The sequence below is a fragment of the Phoxinus phoxinus genome (genome assembly GCF_949152265.1).
Source record: "Phoxinus phoxinus genome assembly, chromosome: 21".
Taxonomy (NCBI): Eukaryota; Metazoa; Chordata; class Actinopteri; order Cypriniformes; family Leuciscidae; genus Phoxinus; species Phoxinus phoxinus.
In genome coordinates, this window is record NC_136896.1 from 4,634,110 (window position 1) to 4,651,609 (window position 17,500).

General features: G+C 40.0%; 1 protein-coding gene across 20 annotated transcripts in view; it reads right to left on the minus strand.

The window, feature by feature from the left end:
- The window catches only part of ebf3a (EBF transcription factor 3a), a 92,065-nt gene extending 77,587 nt beyond the window's left edge, over positions 1-14,478 (minus strand). For 17 of the 20 annotated variants that reach the window (XM_079594708.1, XM_079594721.1, XM_079594712.1 and 14 more), the window contains exons 1-6: positions 11,649-14,478; positions 11,245-11,401; positions 10,851-10,914; positions 10,521-10,576; positions 8,005-8,078; positions 6,443-6,511 (exon numbers count right to left, since the gene is read on the minus strand). In XM_079594708.1, the coding sequence (XP_079450834.1) occupies positions 6,443-6,511; positions 8,005-8,078; positions 10,521-10,576; positions 10,851-10,914; positions 11,245-11,401; positions 11,649-11,782 (554 nt within the window). In that variant the 5' untranslated portion in view covers positions 11,783-14,478. The remainder of the gene's footprint in view (positions 1-6,442; positions 6,512-8,004; positions 8,079-10,520; positions 10,577-10,850; positions 10,915-11,244; positions 11,402-11,648) is intronic. The other 3 variants (XM_079594715.1, XM_079594713.1, XM_079594709.1) reach the window with 2 other exon arrangements.
- Between the last annotated feature and the right edge of the window lie 3,022 nt (positions 14,479-17,500).

Below are 17,500 nucleotides of genomic sequence, written 5' to 3' on the forward strand. Positions count from 1 at the left end.
TGTAGATCTGGCATCCCTTCAGTTCCTCGCATAAAAGGTGGCAATCTTCATTAAAACCTCTTACAGACAACTGTCAGTTATTCGCCGTTAGAAAGAGCCAGCTGTTCTCACTCTCTCTCTCTCTCTCTTGATCCCTCTAGTGAGACGGAAGTCACTAGTTCATAACAGAGGAGTTTAGAAGCGTAGTCGGTTCTGAAGAGTTTCAAGGTGACAGTGTCATCCACGCTGCACGCAAAGGCATTTTTGTATATCATTATGTCGAAGAGAGACAAAAGAGCAATTAACAAATAATTACAAAAGATTTTTGGTCTACATTTCAAACACGCCAGCATAAGGAGAACCTTAAGTATGCTAATGATAAATCATTTGCATACTAGAAAACACTTGCCTTTTTTCTTTCCATGTTTTTTTTTTAAAGAAAATCCTCAATTTATCAATGCAACATGGATTAATATTAAAATGGAAGAAAATATTTAATTTATTGCACATAATAAAAGGCAGACTTGCCACTTTAGCAGCTCCAAATTTAATTGGAGTCGGTTTGTCCGACTAGGCCAGATATAACAACATTAGGTCAGCCAATAACATGATCTTGGGATTGAGCTATCTGTTTTTTTCCCACCCATGGCCGACAGGAGGAGTCTCTAAAACTTGTTTGAAAACAGTCATTATTTTTTCAATTCACTTTGCTGCCTCTAGTGGTGCAGAAATGACACTGCACCTTTGACAAATGCCCCACACACATACATTACAATAGGAAAGAGCAAAAAAAGACTGACAATTATTCACTAAAACCCTGTGCAAGAAACCTTTTACACAACCTACACCAAAGCAATACACTTGCAAACACCTTAATATAGTCCTGTGTGACAGAAGAAACACTATTCTGAGCTATTTTCTTCTCGTAGTGGAGATCTACACTCTACTTTCACTTTGGCCACTGCTGGACTTGCCCATTGAAGGAAAAAACACAATCTCTCTCTCTTTCTCTCTCTCTCTCTCTCTGATGTTAGCAGGGTTTGCTGACTGTCTCATAAATAAGGAGTTGCTGTGCACACCTGTGTACCTGCAGCAGTGAGGCTGTTACCTGGCCAGAGATATATCTGCTGTCTGCAACCTCATTAATCAGGTCTAATGGAGCTCCGGCGCTCTCCTCCTCTCACACGCGTGTCTCTGTGAACATAAACACACATATACGTGCATGCACATCCTCCAAGACTGCTGTGGCTCTATTGTACAGTAGATACAAGGACTTTTCGAATAAAACATTCAAACACACACGCGGTCCGTTGAATGTCACCTGGACAAGGTAAGATATAAATACATACAAATATTCCCCTCGTGGCTGGAGGCAAAAGCAGCAGTTCAAGTGTCCTCTACCACTCAGTCATAGGCCTGTTTTGCACATCCTGCGCAGGTTTATTTCCTATTAAACGGGATGTTTTGGGCGGGATATATCGTTTTATTTAAATAGCCTTTAGTTTATATCACAGCATGGTTTGCTGTTTGCTATTGCAAGTCAGAGTCTCACAATATTAGAGGGAAGGACATTCTCAGCCAAGAAAGCATTTGAGAGGACTGTGTCTCTAGGACTGTCTCTAGGACTGTGGCCTTAAAATACAACTTTAAACCTTATCTAAAGGTGCATAGTGCTTTAAAGTAGTAATATATACACATAAGGTACAACTTTAGCAGTTAATAAGGTACAACGATGATATTTAAGGGTACTGGTTGTGTAATAATGGCTCAGATTGGCCATTATTGGCATGATTGGTGCAGTAAATCTGCTAAAAGTGAATTTTGTCTATGTTTAGGAGAATGCAGAAGGACTCAAATCTAAAAGACAAGGACTAAAAGGTTAAACTCTGTGGTGTGTGTGAAACAGGCCTTTCTGTGAAGGAAAGAGACAGGCCGAGGAATTAACACTTAACACGGGCTTAATTACATCACGCAAGCGCCTGTGAAAACCTGCCATTCAAGTGCATTGGTAAATAAACCTCTCTTTACAGGTGATCCAAATGCGTCTCGCTCCAGACAGCCCTCTGTTCCAGCGCTGATATGTAATTAAAATCATCTCCAAAATTCTCCTCGACAGGACGGGCCCGAGCCAAAAATGTAAATGACATTAAGGGAGACAATGAATTGAATTTTGTTTAATGTCCCTTTTGCTGGTGCTAATTTACATAGCGCTTTTCCAACAAAAGCTCTGACCTTCTAAATGCTGGCATTTGCTCAGCTCCGAGAGAAGGCCTGTGTGTGGATGAGAGGGAGGAGGTCTTTTTAAGTAGCCTGGTCGGAGAAGATACAAACAAAAAGGGCAAAAAACGGAGGAACTATCTGTGTTGGTTTTTCAAGATTAAAAAACCTGCAACAGGCCGAGTACCTACACTTTTTTTTTTTTTTCAGCATATGGCTCAAGGAAGACCTAGCTAATAACCAAGCGTAATCCCTTCTGGAAAGGTCCTTCGGTATGAAAAAAATTAATGAGTGTTTAGCTAAATCAGCATCGGGACCCAAATATCATGCGGCCCAAACAGGTGCAAAAGCCTCAGCGAAATGAGCTACATAAACAGTCCTGCTACACAACTGTCTGACAAAAAAAGTCAATCTCATGAATTATTCAGTTGAGGGAGGGGGTTGGCTGTCAGAGGTCAGCATGTCTTGACCTTTCTGACAGGAAGTGAAAGGGAGATCGGTTGGCTAGGAAAACCCTCATCGCTCTTGAGCCGGAGAGGTATTATTAGTTCTCGGACCGATACGGGGGCGGTAAATGATCCAACGCCTCGCTCTTGACATGTGTGTTCAAGACATCACCTACAAGAGTTCAGGATCTAGCTGTAGAACTCCTCATTTCTGATGCTCAATCTAACTTTCAAAAATACAGATGAATAATCTATGGCGAAGCGGGGTCGGGTTGTGAAATATTTAAAGATCCCATCGAGGTTGAAATTTTGCAACAGCTGTGAAATGCAACCGAGTTTTTCTCCTTCTACTTCTTCTCCTCGTGAAGAACCTAAAGCTGCACTAAAGTCCAAGAGAAATAGTATAAACAGATGTCTGGCTTGACTACAGGAAAATAGGACACATTTGGAATGATAAGTCTCCTAAACTCCATTGAAAATGCCAGAAGCGAGCGGGTGCCAGTTATTGTCCGAGCCCGTGCCAACGAGCAGTATGCCTGGCCCATGTGCCATCTGGGAGAATGTGGCTGAAAACGTTATTGATAATGGATCACCAGTTCTTCTGGTCACCATAGCCATGTTTAGCAGAACATTCTCTCCCTCTATCTGTCTGTCTGTCTATCTATCCTCAGTCCAACCCAGTTAAATATTATGATTGTAATGCAACCGACCCTTTCTTGTCCGCTCACACAACTGCACTTTGGATCTACTTCCTGTGCGCGCAAACGCTTGTTTATAAACGGTGACTGAGCATGCACATATCTTAGCTACGCGTTAAACTCCCTCGTGTACTGTAACGTTCTACTTTTTCCACAGAGACAAGAAAAAAGACGGACCTAACAAGACATTACCCCACAGGATTGGTTTTGTGATTACAAATTAGCTTTATATCATACACCCCACCTGCACGAACGCTTCAGTCATTTGAGGTTCGTGTTTCCGTGCGTTCCGGGCTCTCCCGGCCGCCTTGTTCTCCGAGCGTTGGATAAAATCATCTGTTCACAGTTGTGATATGCAGACAATGCAGTCGGCTAATGAAGTACATCTGCTTTTGTGATCTGACAGAACGGATCGGCCCTCTATGAAAATGATCCTCTCGAGTCTTTCAGACGCCTCACAATCAAAATGTGAGCTTTTTTATCCACCGTTTCAACCTACCACAATATCCCTCCTTTTTGCCCAGTATCAGAGCTTCTTTGCACTGTTCTCCTTTTCCTCTTTTACTAGTGTTACACATATTGTTCGCCAGATTGAAGCACAAAGCGCCAAGACATCCGATCCATCCACCTCCATTTAGCCACGACACAAAGCCGAGCAATTTATGGGGAGAGTCAATGCGGTAAATATCAGTGAAACCCTGTTGTAAAGTGTTCATGTTTTACTTTAAAGGTAAATACATTGTATAAGCCACGGTCGGGAGAATCGACTCTGACTGCCTGAGACTCTTTTCAGGATCCACTAAGAGGAAGTGATATGTGTTTTATCTTCTGTTCAGAAAACCAAAACAAATCCTCCTCCACCTCGCCGGGACTCCTGTTTTCCCCCCTCCCTCCAGCTTTTCTTTCTCTTGCGGTTGAGTTACAGTGAGTGCATGAATGTCTGTCCTGTAACTAATTACTGTTCGCACACTGTCAGAGCTCTTCAGCACGTCTGTTTGAACAAGCTAATCATTTAATGCAGAGATAACAAAGGTTACTGAGATTGATTCACACTCTTTGAGAGTGTTTACAGAAGAAAATGTAAGGAACTCATATTCCCCTCCTAAAAAAGGTTAAATAGAGGCTCTGTTCAAAAACCTAGTGGGCTGCCTACATTGGTAACGTCTAGAGCATCACAGGCGCACGTCATTATGCTTTAGCATTTATGCTACCTTCTAAGATAACATATTTTGGGGCAAATTGTAATGCAGCATTGCTTATTCATGGACAAGCAAATCCCAGAATGCAATAAATAAATATACATAATATTAATTTGAAATCAAAAGGTATGGTTACACTTTATTTTAAGGCGATCTATTTACTTTGTTCTTACGCAAATACGTACTGAGTGATATTAATTAATTACATGTAGTTACTATAGAGCTATGGTGAGGGTTAGGGTTTGGTTTAGGGTTAATTAATTGTAATTATGCATAATTTACTGTCATTACTGTAGTAAGTATATGTAGTTACAAAGTGTTACAAAATAAATGAAAATAGACTATTTTACTTATATTTACATATTTACATGTGCTGTGTATTTGTATGCTATTTAGAATATTGCAGAATATATTAATACTCTATAGTAATCAGATGTGATTCATGTTTCTGCTTATGGATATGTACAGCAAGTTTGGATGTTGCATATGTAGGCAGCAGAAAACAAGACAGCTTACTAAGTTTTTTTTAACAGAGCCATTGATTGTTTCTTAAATCAAATATTGATTATGAATAAGCTATGTATAAACAAAACAAACTTATGTCTGGTCCAAAAGCAGAATCAAACTGCCTCGCATTAAGCGATTCACTCACATTATTGTGTAGTAATGCAGGGTTTCCACTTTACGACCACATGACGTGTGAGCGGGAAATGCTCAGACCTCCAAACACGCAAGCACGGCCATAGCTTCGACACGCAGGGCATGAGTCCTTTTTTCCGACGCTTCACACGCTTCATGCACGGTGACTGACAGCGGCAACTGGTCACTGCTATTTGATTACTAATAAGAAAGATGTTCCCTCTGTCAGATACCAAACATTCCCTGCTAAGCAAACAGCTATTTCAGCAAGTCAAACATTAGCATTGCTATCCACTGGTGGCGCATATTTCGTTCCCGGCTTTACCCATCATCTCACCCTCCAATCTAATTTCCCACTCAGTGGACAGACAAGTTTGTGATCGTGGGATAACTTTGCAACAGCTACGGCAAGAAAACAAGAGAGAGAGAGAGAGAGAGAGAGAGAGATAGAGAGAGAGACTCTTGCTGCTGGCAGCACTTGATGCTTATTCATGGCTCTTTACAGCAGATGGAAACAGAGAGACTCCTGGCTTTATAGAGCAAGGTAGGCTTGTTCTAGCTCACTAATCTCCAAGAGGCCCGGACTCGAGCAGCCAGCGCTCCCTGTCACATTTACAGTTTCAACCGCGAGTCCAAGACCTGCCCTGCCGTAATCCACGTACGTGCTGCCACTACAGGGATAATTGGACAAAAAGGAAGAAGTGTAAGTCTCGCCGAGTAAGTGTAACCTTCAGCCAGACTCACAAAGAGAAACATAAGCTGCAAAAAAAAAAGAAAGAACGTCAATTACCCACTCGGCGGGAGCCAGTGTGTTTGAACACGCTTTCCCTAATGTGATCAACATGCAACCGCCAACAGCCAGCCCAGAAACATTACTCATTCCCCACCGGCAGCACTACAGAGCGCAACGTAAAGACACCTTTTTCTCTCAAACATGCACGCTCGCAGACGCAACGTTCCTGCTCTGTTGCGGAACGCAGTCGTGCCACAAAGCCAGCGAGAGGCAGTGCACTGTTTACAGAGGAGATAAGCAGAGCTGCTGTTAACAAATTAAGATGAAAGAGTTGTGAGTTTAAAACCAAACGCTCTCTAGATCGCAAGTCTCGAGGAAAGCGCTTCCCTGACAACTCACCAGCAATTACACGGTCCCCAAAGACACCCTCGGGTTTCCACATCAACACACCTGCACAACAACACAGGGCAAACCCAGGCCGGGCCGCTGGGCCGCAGCGCCCTACACTCACAGAAGCAGATAGAGTCTTACCTGTCGATGATCACGGGATCTGAGGGCGTTTCGTTCCTGTTTCCGCAGCTTTTTTTGTCACAACACCGACTTGAGGAGAAGAACACAGGGAGAGAGAGAGAGAAGACAAGACATGAGATGAGATGAGATATGAGAGAATCAGCAAACAGCTTGCATGTGTCTTTGGTCTTCGAGCACCGTGTGTTTCGATTTATTCATCTGACACGCTCTCTCGTCCTCTTTTCTAGCTAACCGCGAGGTGTTTGGCGTAGGTTCTGGCTGAGCCTGATGGTGTTGGTGGCTGCGGTTCTCGCAGATGCGGGCGGCGGGTAAACACGGAGCCCGGCGCTGTGGCTGAAGGAGGGAAAACAGCATGTTTTTGGTGTTTGTCTTAGTGCTGAGAGGAGGAGAGGGGGTGCCAGGAGGCTGGGGGGGGGGGGAGCTCTCTCTCAGCCCCAGCTTTTGTTTACCTCTAATTGTCAAGCTGTTGTGTCTGGAGAGGATGCAAGATGCCACCTTCAACCAGGATTTCTGTGGGGCACTTATTAATTACCAGCTCCAAAAGCCTCCATCAGTCTCCTACAATGTGCCAATGCCTCCATTTTGAGGCCCTGAAGATGCTTCCATTATGCTTTCTTTAATTAATGTTGAAATTACTGAGATAAAAAAAAAAAAAATGTTATGCCTCTTGAATTTAAAGAAGCCCACTTGTATAATGGTTACATGTCTAAGTGAGCTAAATTAACACCATATGGTATGGAAAACATGTAAAGCTCCTTAAAGCTGACAGCTAAAGTGATTAAAGTATGTCTATGGACCTCTGCTTGGGACTCGGAAACGCATCTGTGCGGTTTGACGCACGCAACAGAGTGCGATGCGAGGAACTTTCTTTATCGGTAAATACGGCTCCGTAAACTCTTAAAAGTTTGAAGCGTTATTATCTTGAGCGCAGAAGGATGTGGCGTGACCTCTGAGCAAGCTTCTGATTCTTTTCCGATTTGGTGGGAAATTGAGTGCTTGCTTCCTTCCATACGTGTTGGGTTCTCTTCTAGTGCAGTTATTTTATTGAACGTCCTTTTTTACTTTTAAATCAACGCATGATTTCTCTGTGGCGCGTGCGTAAAAATCAGAACAGACAAAGTGGCGCACGGTCAAATTGCTGAGGATGAAAAGCCACTTTCCAAAAGGCCCGAGTATTTGTGTGTGTGTGAATTTCACTTTATCCTCTATAGTATTAAAAGTCCAGTGAGATCATTCGTAAATCCGATGTCACCAAATGATTCAGTCAAATTTGCTTTTGAAGTAGAACTTCTGAAACTCGCAGAGCAGGGCGCAAAGCGAACCGTAAATCATTATGAATGAGCCGCCTGACAATTCTGAACATTTGGATTCTTTTCAGCGTATCCAGGCAGATCTATTCAGGGATTCATTGATTTTCTGTAAGGCTGATGCTCGGAGGCCTGGATAGGCCTACATCGTGTGCGTTACGCATTTATGAAAACATGACAAGACATTATGGCTGATAAAATACAATTATGCAGTCGGATGTAATAGTTTATAATTATCTGAAAATATTTTCTTACCTGCACATAATTTCGTGTGTGAGAAGAACTCGGCACATTTCTGGGTTTTTGTCTTGTCCTTCATAAATAATAGCCTTGAAATAAAAGTAACAGTGAAGATATTTTTAACAAGAGGATTGCACACAGGCTAAAATATAGCAGTCAAAATATTAAATATAAAACTTAATTTCTCCATAAAAAAAAAAAAATGAAATTGGACCTAAAAAAATTGAATGTGGTTTATGGCACAAAGTTCAGGTTCATCAATTAAAAATTGACATGAGAAGGTGCGTAAATAAAATCCATTTAGCCCACATACATTGTTAAACAATGTTTTATCTGTAAACCAACACACATGCCCACATTCTAGATAGAGATAACCTTTGTGTTATTAATTTGCATAAATAAATATGATGTTTGAAATGAATATCAACACTTGGCCGGTCATTGCGATGACAAATTATACCACATGCATATCACTTTAGAAATGAAGAGTCGCATATGCTTCTGTTTAGATCTTTGCGCTATTTATTTGGGGAATGATAATAGAAATCACATAGTTGTCGCTTCTCCGACGCAGATGGCCGCGGTAAATAATACCCATAACCGTACACATCAACGCGGTTATAATCTGCAGATATTTAGGGGTAGAGTGCTAATGGGCAATCTGTTGTTTATTTTGAGCCGCTAACAATGATTTTTCTTTAGATAAAAAGCGGTGTCGGGGGGTACGCTTGAGTAATTTTTGAGCATTGGCTTTAACAGATGGCGTTTGGAGCTGTAGGTGCGCACGGGCCTTGGTGCTTTTTGCGCGTTCTGTCTCACTCTCTCTTTCTCTCTCTCCCTCCCTCCCTCCCTGTTTGCCCTGCTCCCGTTATGATGTACTGTGCAAGAGCGCACTCCAACGCGTCCTTCCGTGGGATCCGTGGGGCGCGTTGGAGTGCGCTCTTGCACAGTATTGTAATAATAATAATACAAATATATATTAAATAATATCTAAATACACAAACAGTACTGTTGGTACATACAATTGTATGAAAATCCAAGCCCTGCTGTATATCTACACATTAAAGTGAAAATAAAAAAAATGCAAGCTTAATTTGCGTGAATAAGCACGGAGCAAAAATAAATTGCAAAAAAAAATATGAGAACTTATAATAAAGTATTGTCGCAATTAGGTCACTTTTGAATTTGAATTTTCCAACTGCATGCTAAATCAAGCGTTGGTTTCTAATTTTGATGACATTAATTATATTAATGAATTTTATTAAGTCATATAACAAACCGTCTAGAAATCGCAAATAACAAAATGAGCACTGGGTTGAATTTATCAGACATTATTTTTCCACGCCTGCCTCTCACTGAAAATATACGGAAAACCATAAAGTGGCTGTTCAGCGCCATTGACTCTTTGATCATGTTCAGCTCCATTCAGAGGCGCCTCAGATAAAACCTTCATATTTTCTGTCCTGTGATGCCAAACGATGGATAAACTACAGATAACAAGAGCCTCAAAATCAAGCTAAAGATCCGCCCTGTTCTTTACTATGAGAGGCTGCAGTGGACAATGGAAATGAGCTGAGAGTGATTTCAGAGAACATCAGAGCACAATATGAACTCAAGTGTCTGTCTCACGCCTGGAGCTTTATTTTTATGCCTTTAACCAGATCTGATTACAGCACTATAAAAGTGACTTTTCACGTGCGATATAAATGACACACGAACATTTAGTAACTGAATGCCAATTCATAAATATTGCACTGCCAAATAAAAAAAGTGCATTTTAAATGTTTTATTTTATTTAATATGCTGTAATGTAAAATTATTAAAATAATGTATGCATTATAAAAGTACACGCATATGAGCAGTATATTGTCTCGGATTAATAAAAAAATAAGATTGAATAAAAACAACCTAATTGAGCGCAATACACACATATGGGTTTTGACTATTATGCTTTATATGCGAGGGTGAGACTATAATGTGGCTTATAAAATACTAATCCACGTAAATTATAAAGAAATCATTAACACTTTAGGTTATTTTTGTCTTTATCCTCAGAAAAAAATATATATATTTGATTTGAAATGCGTAATTAAAAAAAAAAATTATATATAAATGTAAACACATTTTTTGTGCCCCACACTATTTCATTAATTCGCAATGAATTATCAAGCAGCTACACGAGAAGAAAAACGTGGTAATGTGATTCATATTAAATTAAATCCGCCAAATAACCTCCCCCCATTAATCAGAGCAACCCAAAATGAGCCACGGCTTTACATTAGTGTCCATGGTACCCCAGTACAAGTAAATATTGCAAGTCAAAGCAGCAATATCAATAAATTGCACTGCATCTCCAATAAATAATACATATAAAGAAGATGTATTTGCTAATGCTGTATTTACTTATGGAAACATGAACAATGTAGCCTAATGTAAAGCACGTGCAACAGAAACTTACACACACACACACACACCGAAATAGTATAAATATAAATACACAGATACACGCAAGAGAAAAGAAAAGTTCTTACCTGTTTTGTCATGGAATCGATTAACCGAACATAAAGATCCTGTTCTGTTCTGACGCCTGTGGGAAATTATGTTTTGTTTTTCAATGTGGGAAAAGTCTGGTGTAAAAAAAACTATACAACGTTTCCTCCGAGAAAAAAAAAATAGAAAATATTCTTGAAATTCACTAATAGAAAAAAAAACATCATCGAAGGTTTGCCATCTACTAGAATTACATTTGTGGAATAAACTGAACTACATTTTAGGAAACTGAATGTAAGTCAATACGGCTCCATTGAGCGAATAAAACACTTGTAAATCTATCCCTGCTGAATAGAGAAATTTACACTTACCGTTGCTGTACAATAGTTGTAGTTTGTAATGTATCCCATTGTTAGTTTTTTCACTGTTAGGTTCCTGAAAATAAGCATTTGTTTGGGGTCAGATTGGCATTATTGTGCTGCTGAGAATTTTATTTTGATATATTTATGAAACGCATGCATTTTTGTCTGTATGCATGTACATATTTACGCTTTTATCCAGCAACTAACTCTATTTCAAGTTTGCTATTTTAGTAGAATAATAATTCCTGGCAATAATGTGTATAATGCATATCTATTTTTGTTTTGTTTGGTTATCTCTGTGATATCCATCAAAAGTGTTTTATGGCGCACGTGTTTCCAAAGATCTAGAGATGTGGAAGTTTTAAGGTGAAAATTCAGAGCTGTATTCCAGACTGGCGCTTACTTTATCCTTTTCCACAAAGTCCACAAAAGCTGTCCTTTCGATCTCCACTGGCTGTCCCTGTCTGTCATAAAGCGCCAGGACGAAGTGGAAAAAATTGGATTTTCTGAGGTTGGATGGCGGTTGTTTCTCATAATGCGCCCGTGCCAGACCAACTCCACTGCGGGGAAAACAAGACACCAGTGTGGGTTAAAACAACAGGCGTACACTTGAGATCTGGATAGATGTAGATAGAATGAAAACATGGGAGAATTCTTGATTTGTCACTTAAACTGTAATATGATGTAATGAACAGGGGAAAGCGGCGAAGAGGTGCATGGGGAGAGTGTAATTGATACATGGCATATTGGGGATTTAGGGGTCGATCTGAGAAATGCATTAAAAATCGGATGATTTGGCAAACGTACCTCTGGGCGGCCGTGTTCGCATCCACCACCCCAGCCGTGTGCATCCACGATCGGACCGAATTCATGCCACTGCCCAGCGGTTCCTCTTTCATAGTGGTCCCCCCTCTCGGTATATTTTCCTGAATCCCAAACATTAAAACAGTTCGCGTGCAACCCACTTCCAGCCAAAGAGATGAAATGAGAGTGTGAGCGAGGGCGCGTCGTTTCTCCAAGAAGCCCCTTCGGAGAGCAGTAAGAGTTTGTTTGGGATTTGTCGAAAAGAGAAGAAGAAGAAGAAAAAAGCAGTCCCGACTCCTTCTTCAGTCCGTCCTGCGTTGACACCACATGAACGATTCAGTGCGTAAAGATTCGCAAGCCACTCCAGCAGCTTGTTTGGATAGATGAAGATCCTCCTGTGGAAGAAGCGAAACAACTCGCGCAAATAGCAGGGATATTAGAGTTGTTTTAATTCAGTTAAACATTTCTCGCAACTTTCTGTGGTTGTTGTTGCTGTTGATGAGGATGATGATGATGGTGATGATGCTCTTAGCTTGGTGGCATCCTATAACAACAGCATCAAAAAAGGCTTCGGGACACTGCTGAATCCACCACTTCTGGCTCCAAAAGACAAATAAACGCGTAAATGATCACCGTGGAGGTGTTCCCGGACACGGGAGAGGATGATGAGGGGCCTTTAGCGCGTCTTTGCAGAATGGATGGAAGCATACAAAACTCAACCCTCTATCCCCCAGGACTGGAACCTTTCCCGGGAGCCAAAAACTCCAGACCCACGGGATCCACGCTGTCAGAGGATGACGCGCACGGAGGCGTGGCTTTGCCCATACATGGAAAGGATTGAAGCTTCCTGTCGCTGGGCTTTAAGCTTGGACCGTGAGTACATACAAGACTACAGTCGCTGCTGCTGCTGCTGCTACTGCTTTTCCAGTGAACATCATGTCAAGTAATCATCAGAGAGGAACAAAAATGAATGATAATGAAAGCCCGCGATTAAAGCGCGGCGCGCAGGAACTATATATTCTGAGAAACTGCCATGCAAGTTTATAGAGTGCAAAAGAGGGGATAAAAAAAAGAGCACTGACCACCCATCCGCTGCAACTGTTAGCCGGTTTCCAGAATAAAATTCTTACTGGGCCATCATCATCATCATCATCACAATGACAGTGCCAAACGTCCCGGGCGCGTAATTGACTAAATCGATTCACTAGTTTCTCCTTTGATTACTCTGAAGTCAGGAAGGTGTACTGGCATTTTAAGACTAGATGCTCCTTATAATAAACACCCTGGGCATCTGCATAATGGCGTAATGCGCGTCTTAAACTATGGGAACATTGACTGCTTGAATCTAACACACACAGTTTGCGTGCATGCGTGGAGCGAACCGAGGCGATGTCAAACTCCTAGTCCTAGTGCGTACGCGCTTAATTTAGTAAATTATTGCAGAATTACATCTGAAACTGTGAAAGGACTCGGGGGAAACATTGCGTCCACCCTCTCCTTCTATGCGCAAGAAGTAGGATGTCTTTTGTAATAAAAATATAATAATTTATCAGAACAATAAGGGTCCTTTTTTCCTTCATTTCGTAAAGTGCTCGTGATATTGGCAGACAGTGCATGTATGTTAATATTTGAATTAATGGGCGAAAATGGAAGTCCGATGTTGGTTATCTGGGGACCCTGTGCGCTGGAGGGAGGGATGGATGGATGGATGGATGGATGGATGGACGGAGAGAGGAGAAGAGAGATGTGTTTTACACAGCAATCTATTCTGCTAGTGTTGGGGGTTAATGACTATTGCCAAAGATAAGTGAATTATCAAAGCTGTTGCTCTTGCCTCGACTCAAAATCCATCACATTGCATCGTCGTCTAATTAAATACGTAAGTAATAAAATTATATTTTACGACAATTTAAGATTGATATGCTTTTTGTCTTTAATTCGCAATGACTTTGATCCATGCATACGCTGAATGCCTCTGTGAACTTTAATGTTAAATGGCACTCTAGGCAGCAAATTATGATTATTAGTATTATTATACGTTTATCGTAATCACTAAACAGTTGTGTTTTGTTTCAAGTGAAATGTTCTTATAATTATTGTTGTCACAAATTATAATTACGTGTTTGCTAATAAATAAATCTAAAGCATCCGTAGACCTATTTGGCATGTGATATCTTTTTAATTTATGTTTTTTTTAATCACATTTTTATTGTTTTTATTATTTTTTCCAAACCCTATTCTATCTATCTAACTTATCATAATAAATATTTCAGGTTTGCTAATTCTAGGCCTAATCTACAGTATCTCTAATACAGATTACACACCAAAGCGATTTCAATCTGATTACCAAATTAGGGTTTTAGTCTAAATCCCTTTAAATCTGATACTGTTGACTAGAGAAGTTCAACAATCCCATCGCGTAGGTAACGATCCCGTCCTAAAAAGGAGTTTTAAACCTTATTTGACAACAAATGCAGCTGCCCCTCTATTTTGGAAGATATTAGGCGAAAATGAATGCAAATCTGTGTTCAGAAGCCATCTGGCCGGAGACTGGAGAATCAGCTGCTCGCCTGAATCCATCTCGGCTCATTTCTGAGGCTCATCTGGAGCCCGGAGCCAAAGCGTGCAAAATGCGCTCTTTAATTCACCAACTTTCACTTTCACTCCTCGACGTTCGGAAATTAAGTGCGCGACAAATTTTATGACACCAAAAATCCGGTGTGTTTATTCTGAAACCGATTTAATTGCGTTTTGCATTTCGCAAGTGTCAGATGTCAGTTTTTGTTATGCAAAAAAAAAAAAAATGTGCCAGATTAAAAGCGCATCTAAAATAATATTCAAAATATTCCGTAGGAAAAAAAAAAGAAAAAAAGAAAAAGATTATGTTTGCAAGCTAATACTCTATAATAATAATACTATTAAAAAATAAATTGATTCGTGTATTCAATATTTAAAACCTTAAATATTAGGCTATCTTTAATTGTTGACGATAATAAAACTTGATGTTACATTACAGGTTCATCAGTTCAGTGTTTTGGTTTATGGGTTCTTTATTATTATTATTATTATTATTATTTAGAAAACAATCCGTCTAAAAGAACCTTAAATATTCTTCTATGACAAAAAGCTTTTTGGTTGTAACTGGAACCTTTATTTTTCTTAAAAACTGAACGCTGCGGATTGAGCTCTATTCTGTCTGCCCATGTTAGATCTTATTTGGGGAGATGTACTAACCGAGCGCGCGGGACAAAGGAAAAGTTAGTCATGCAGAAGGTGTGTGTGGGTTTGAATAAGATTTGTTCGGCGTTGCCAAGACCTCCCGAAGAAACGACCCTCCTCCTTATTGTGTGTGAAGTGTTCCTTTTGTGTGAATTTACGGGGTGAGGCTCCAATGATCCCCAACAAATTTGCATTTAAATAGCGACATCAACCGATTCGCGTGCCACACACCAGTGGCTTTCCCAGATGTCAAGGCAAAGTCAGTCAGATGGCCAGTGCCCAGATGTCCCCTCCACGCATCATACCAGCGCACCACGACTTTCCTATTTGCATCTTTGCGCACGGCCAGATCTTCCAAAGCCCATTTTTTAATCTTAAAGGTCTGGAGCAGAATGACACCTGCAAAACTCCAGAGAAGAGGCATGGCTATAGTCAGATTGCTTGGAGAGGGCCTGTCTGTGTCCAACAACATCACAGAAAAGCGTTGACATGTGCGTTCGGGCTGGTAATGGCATTGATACAAGAAATGAAATTAGCAGTGCTGAGATTCTGGGTTGAATCGTGTGCGTAAAATCGGACAACTGACCACTCAGAGAGCACGCCATGTAGTGAAAGGCGTGAACCAGCTCATCATAACTAATGCAGAGCTGCTGGAAGAAGATTTACCTTCGGAATATCAATCCAAGAGCACAAGTTTCTGGGTTTAAAGCGCATCTGCCAGCTCCAGACTTCCCAGTTCATCACAATATGTTATAGAGGCTATTTTCGGGCTCTAGAGTGAAACAAACGAGAATCAACATTTCACATTTGCATGCGTTTAAAACCAAGTCATCTTATGCTAAGACCCGAAAATATATATTTGTAATGGGTTTATCTAAAAGGGAATGTGAGAGAGAAGGAGAGAGAGGGAGAGAGATGGGAATCAAAGCAGCGTAAACGTCAGTGCATGACAAACAGAGAGAATCAATCATTCGTCTTTGCATTTTTAAACTGTTGCATATGTTCCCTTCGCCTTAATCATGACAACTAATTACATCGTTAATGATCAGAAAAGGGAAAAATGAGGGCAGATAAAATCTTGATGAATTATGTGCATTGCTATTAGTGTCAAGTCATCATTTCAGTTAACAGTTTATTATTGTTTCTTGCGCCATTATATAAAGTTGTGCTTAAAAAGCGCAGATACCGCATAAAATCATGTTGGCTATTTAGTTGTAGGCTATATGTTTTATAATGAAACAGCTACAAGTTCATATATTTTTTATGTACCCTTTTCCATTGTGGATTTGTAGCGGGTTGAAATAAATAGACAAAGCAAATAGCATTAACTAATAAAAATGCATAAATAATAAAATACATGAATAAATAATAAACTAATAGTAGAAAAATAGCCAAACAATATTCTTGATCAACTACATCGTCTAAAATACCATTAACAATATCTCAATCTCATTCTCTCTCTTTATAAAGAATGATTTTTGAGCATCCGCCTAAATGAATAAAACGTGAAAATATCAGAATTTATTTTCCGGAGGAAACTGCAGGAGCTTTTGGCGGAGCAGCGTTTAATCTTTAAGAGAAATTTGATAAAGAGCGCCTCCTTTCGACGCATCCGTGGAACAGCGTTTGAGATCACAGCACAATTAAACGGGGAAGAAGAGCTCGAATCAATAGCCTAATATCGATCAAACATGAGCCAATCAGTTTCTGATTTTCTTTTAAACAGTGCCAGAATGTATCACGTGCATTGCAAACATCAGGACTGAAAGGACTAAACAAAAGTCTGATATCAAATAAGGAACAATTTATAAACCTCATTTCGCCGATTAAAATGACTTTTTTTCATGCAAAATAAATTACATTTACGCAAATGCACGCATTTAATAAATAAATATAAGATGATGTAGCCTAGCTGTAGAAAACATAGAAACACGCCAATAAACTTATTGAAGGCGCTGTCGTGCTGATGCTTTTATTTGAAGACAAAACTACATTTCTCCACATCCAGCAGCATCATATTGCACAGCAGAAGCACAAAGTGCATGTGCTGCAAAATGCATGTGTTATTTGTGTGTGAAGCAGATCGTGCTGAGGGCACCTTCACTGTGAAAACAGGTTTCGATTAGGTAATTTTAGATATTGTAATTGGCTTTAATTAAACATGTATCGCGCTAATTAACTCAGATTTTTGCTCAGCCGCTGGGACTCTCGTGTCGGCTTTGATACAGTCGAGCAGATGTCCCAATACAACTCCAGTGACAATTACAAACTTCACTTCTCTGGAAACGACTTCAAACCTCATGCCTGAAGACATTAAACAGGTCACCATTCCTATATGTTCAACATTTATTTTTTTCTAATAAGTAATAGTATTTTATAGCCTTCTACTTGTGTATTGCATGCATCCTATCCTTATTCGATTCATTACGATTTTATGTTTCGAAACTGACATTTTAAAAACACTTCACGAGACCAACTTGTCTCATAATAGCCTATTTACATTTATATAAAAAACAATATGCATTATTAGTAGTATTAGCGTTGTTTTATTATTGCTGTTACAATAAAAAAAAGATTAAACGTACAATAAAAACAATTATATTAATAGTATCAAAAGGTACAATTATAATATAAAT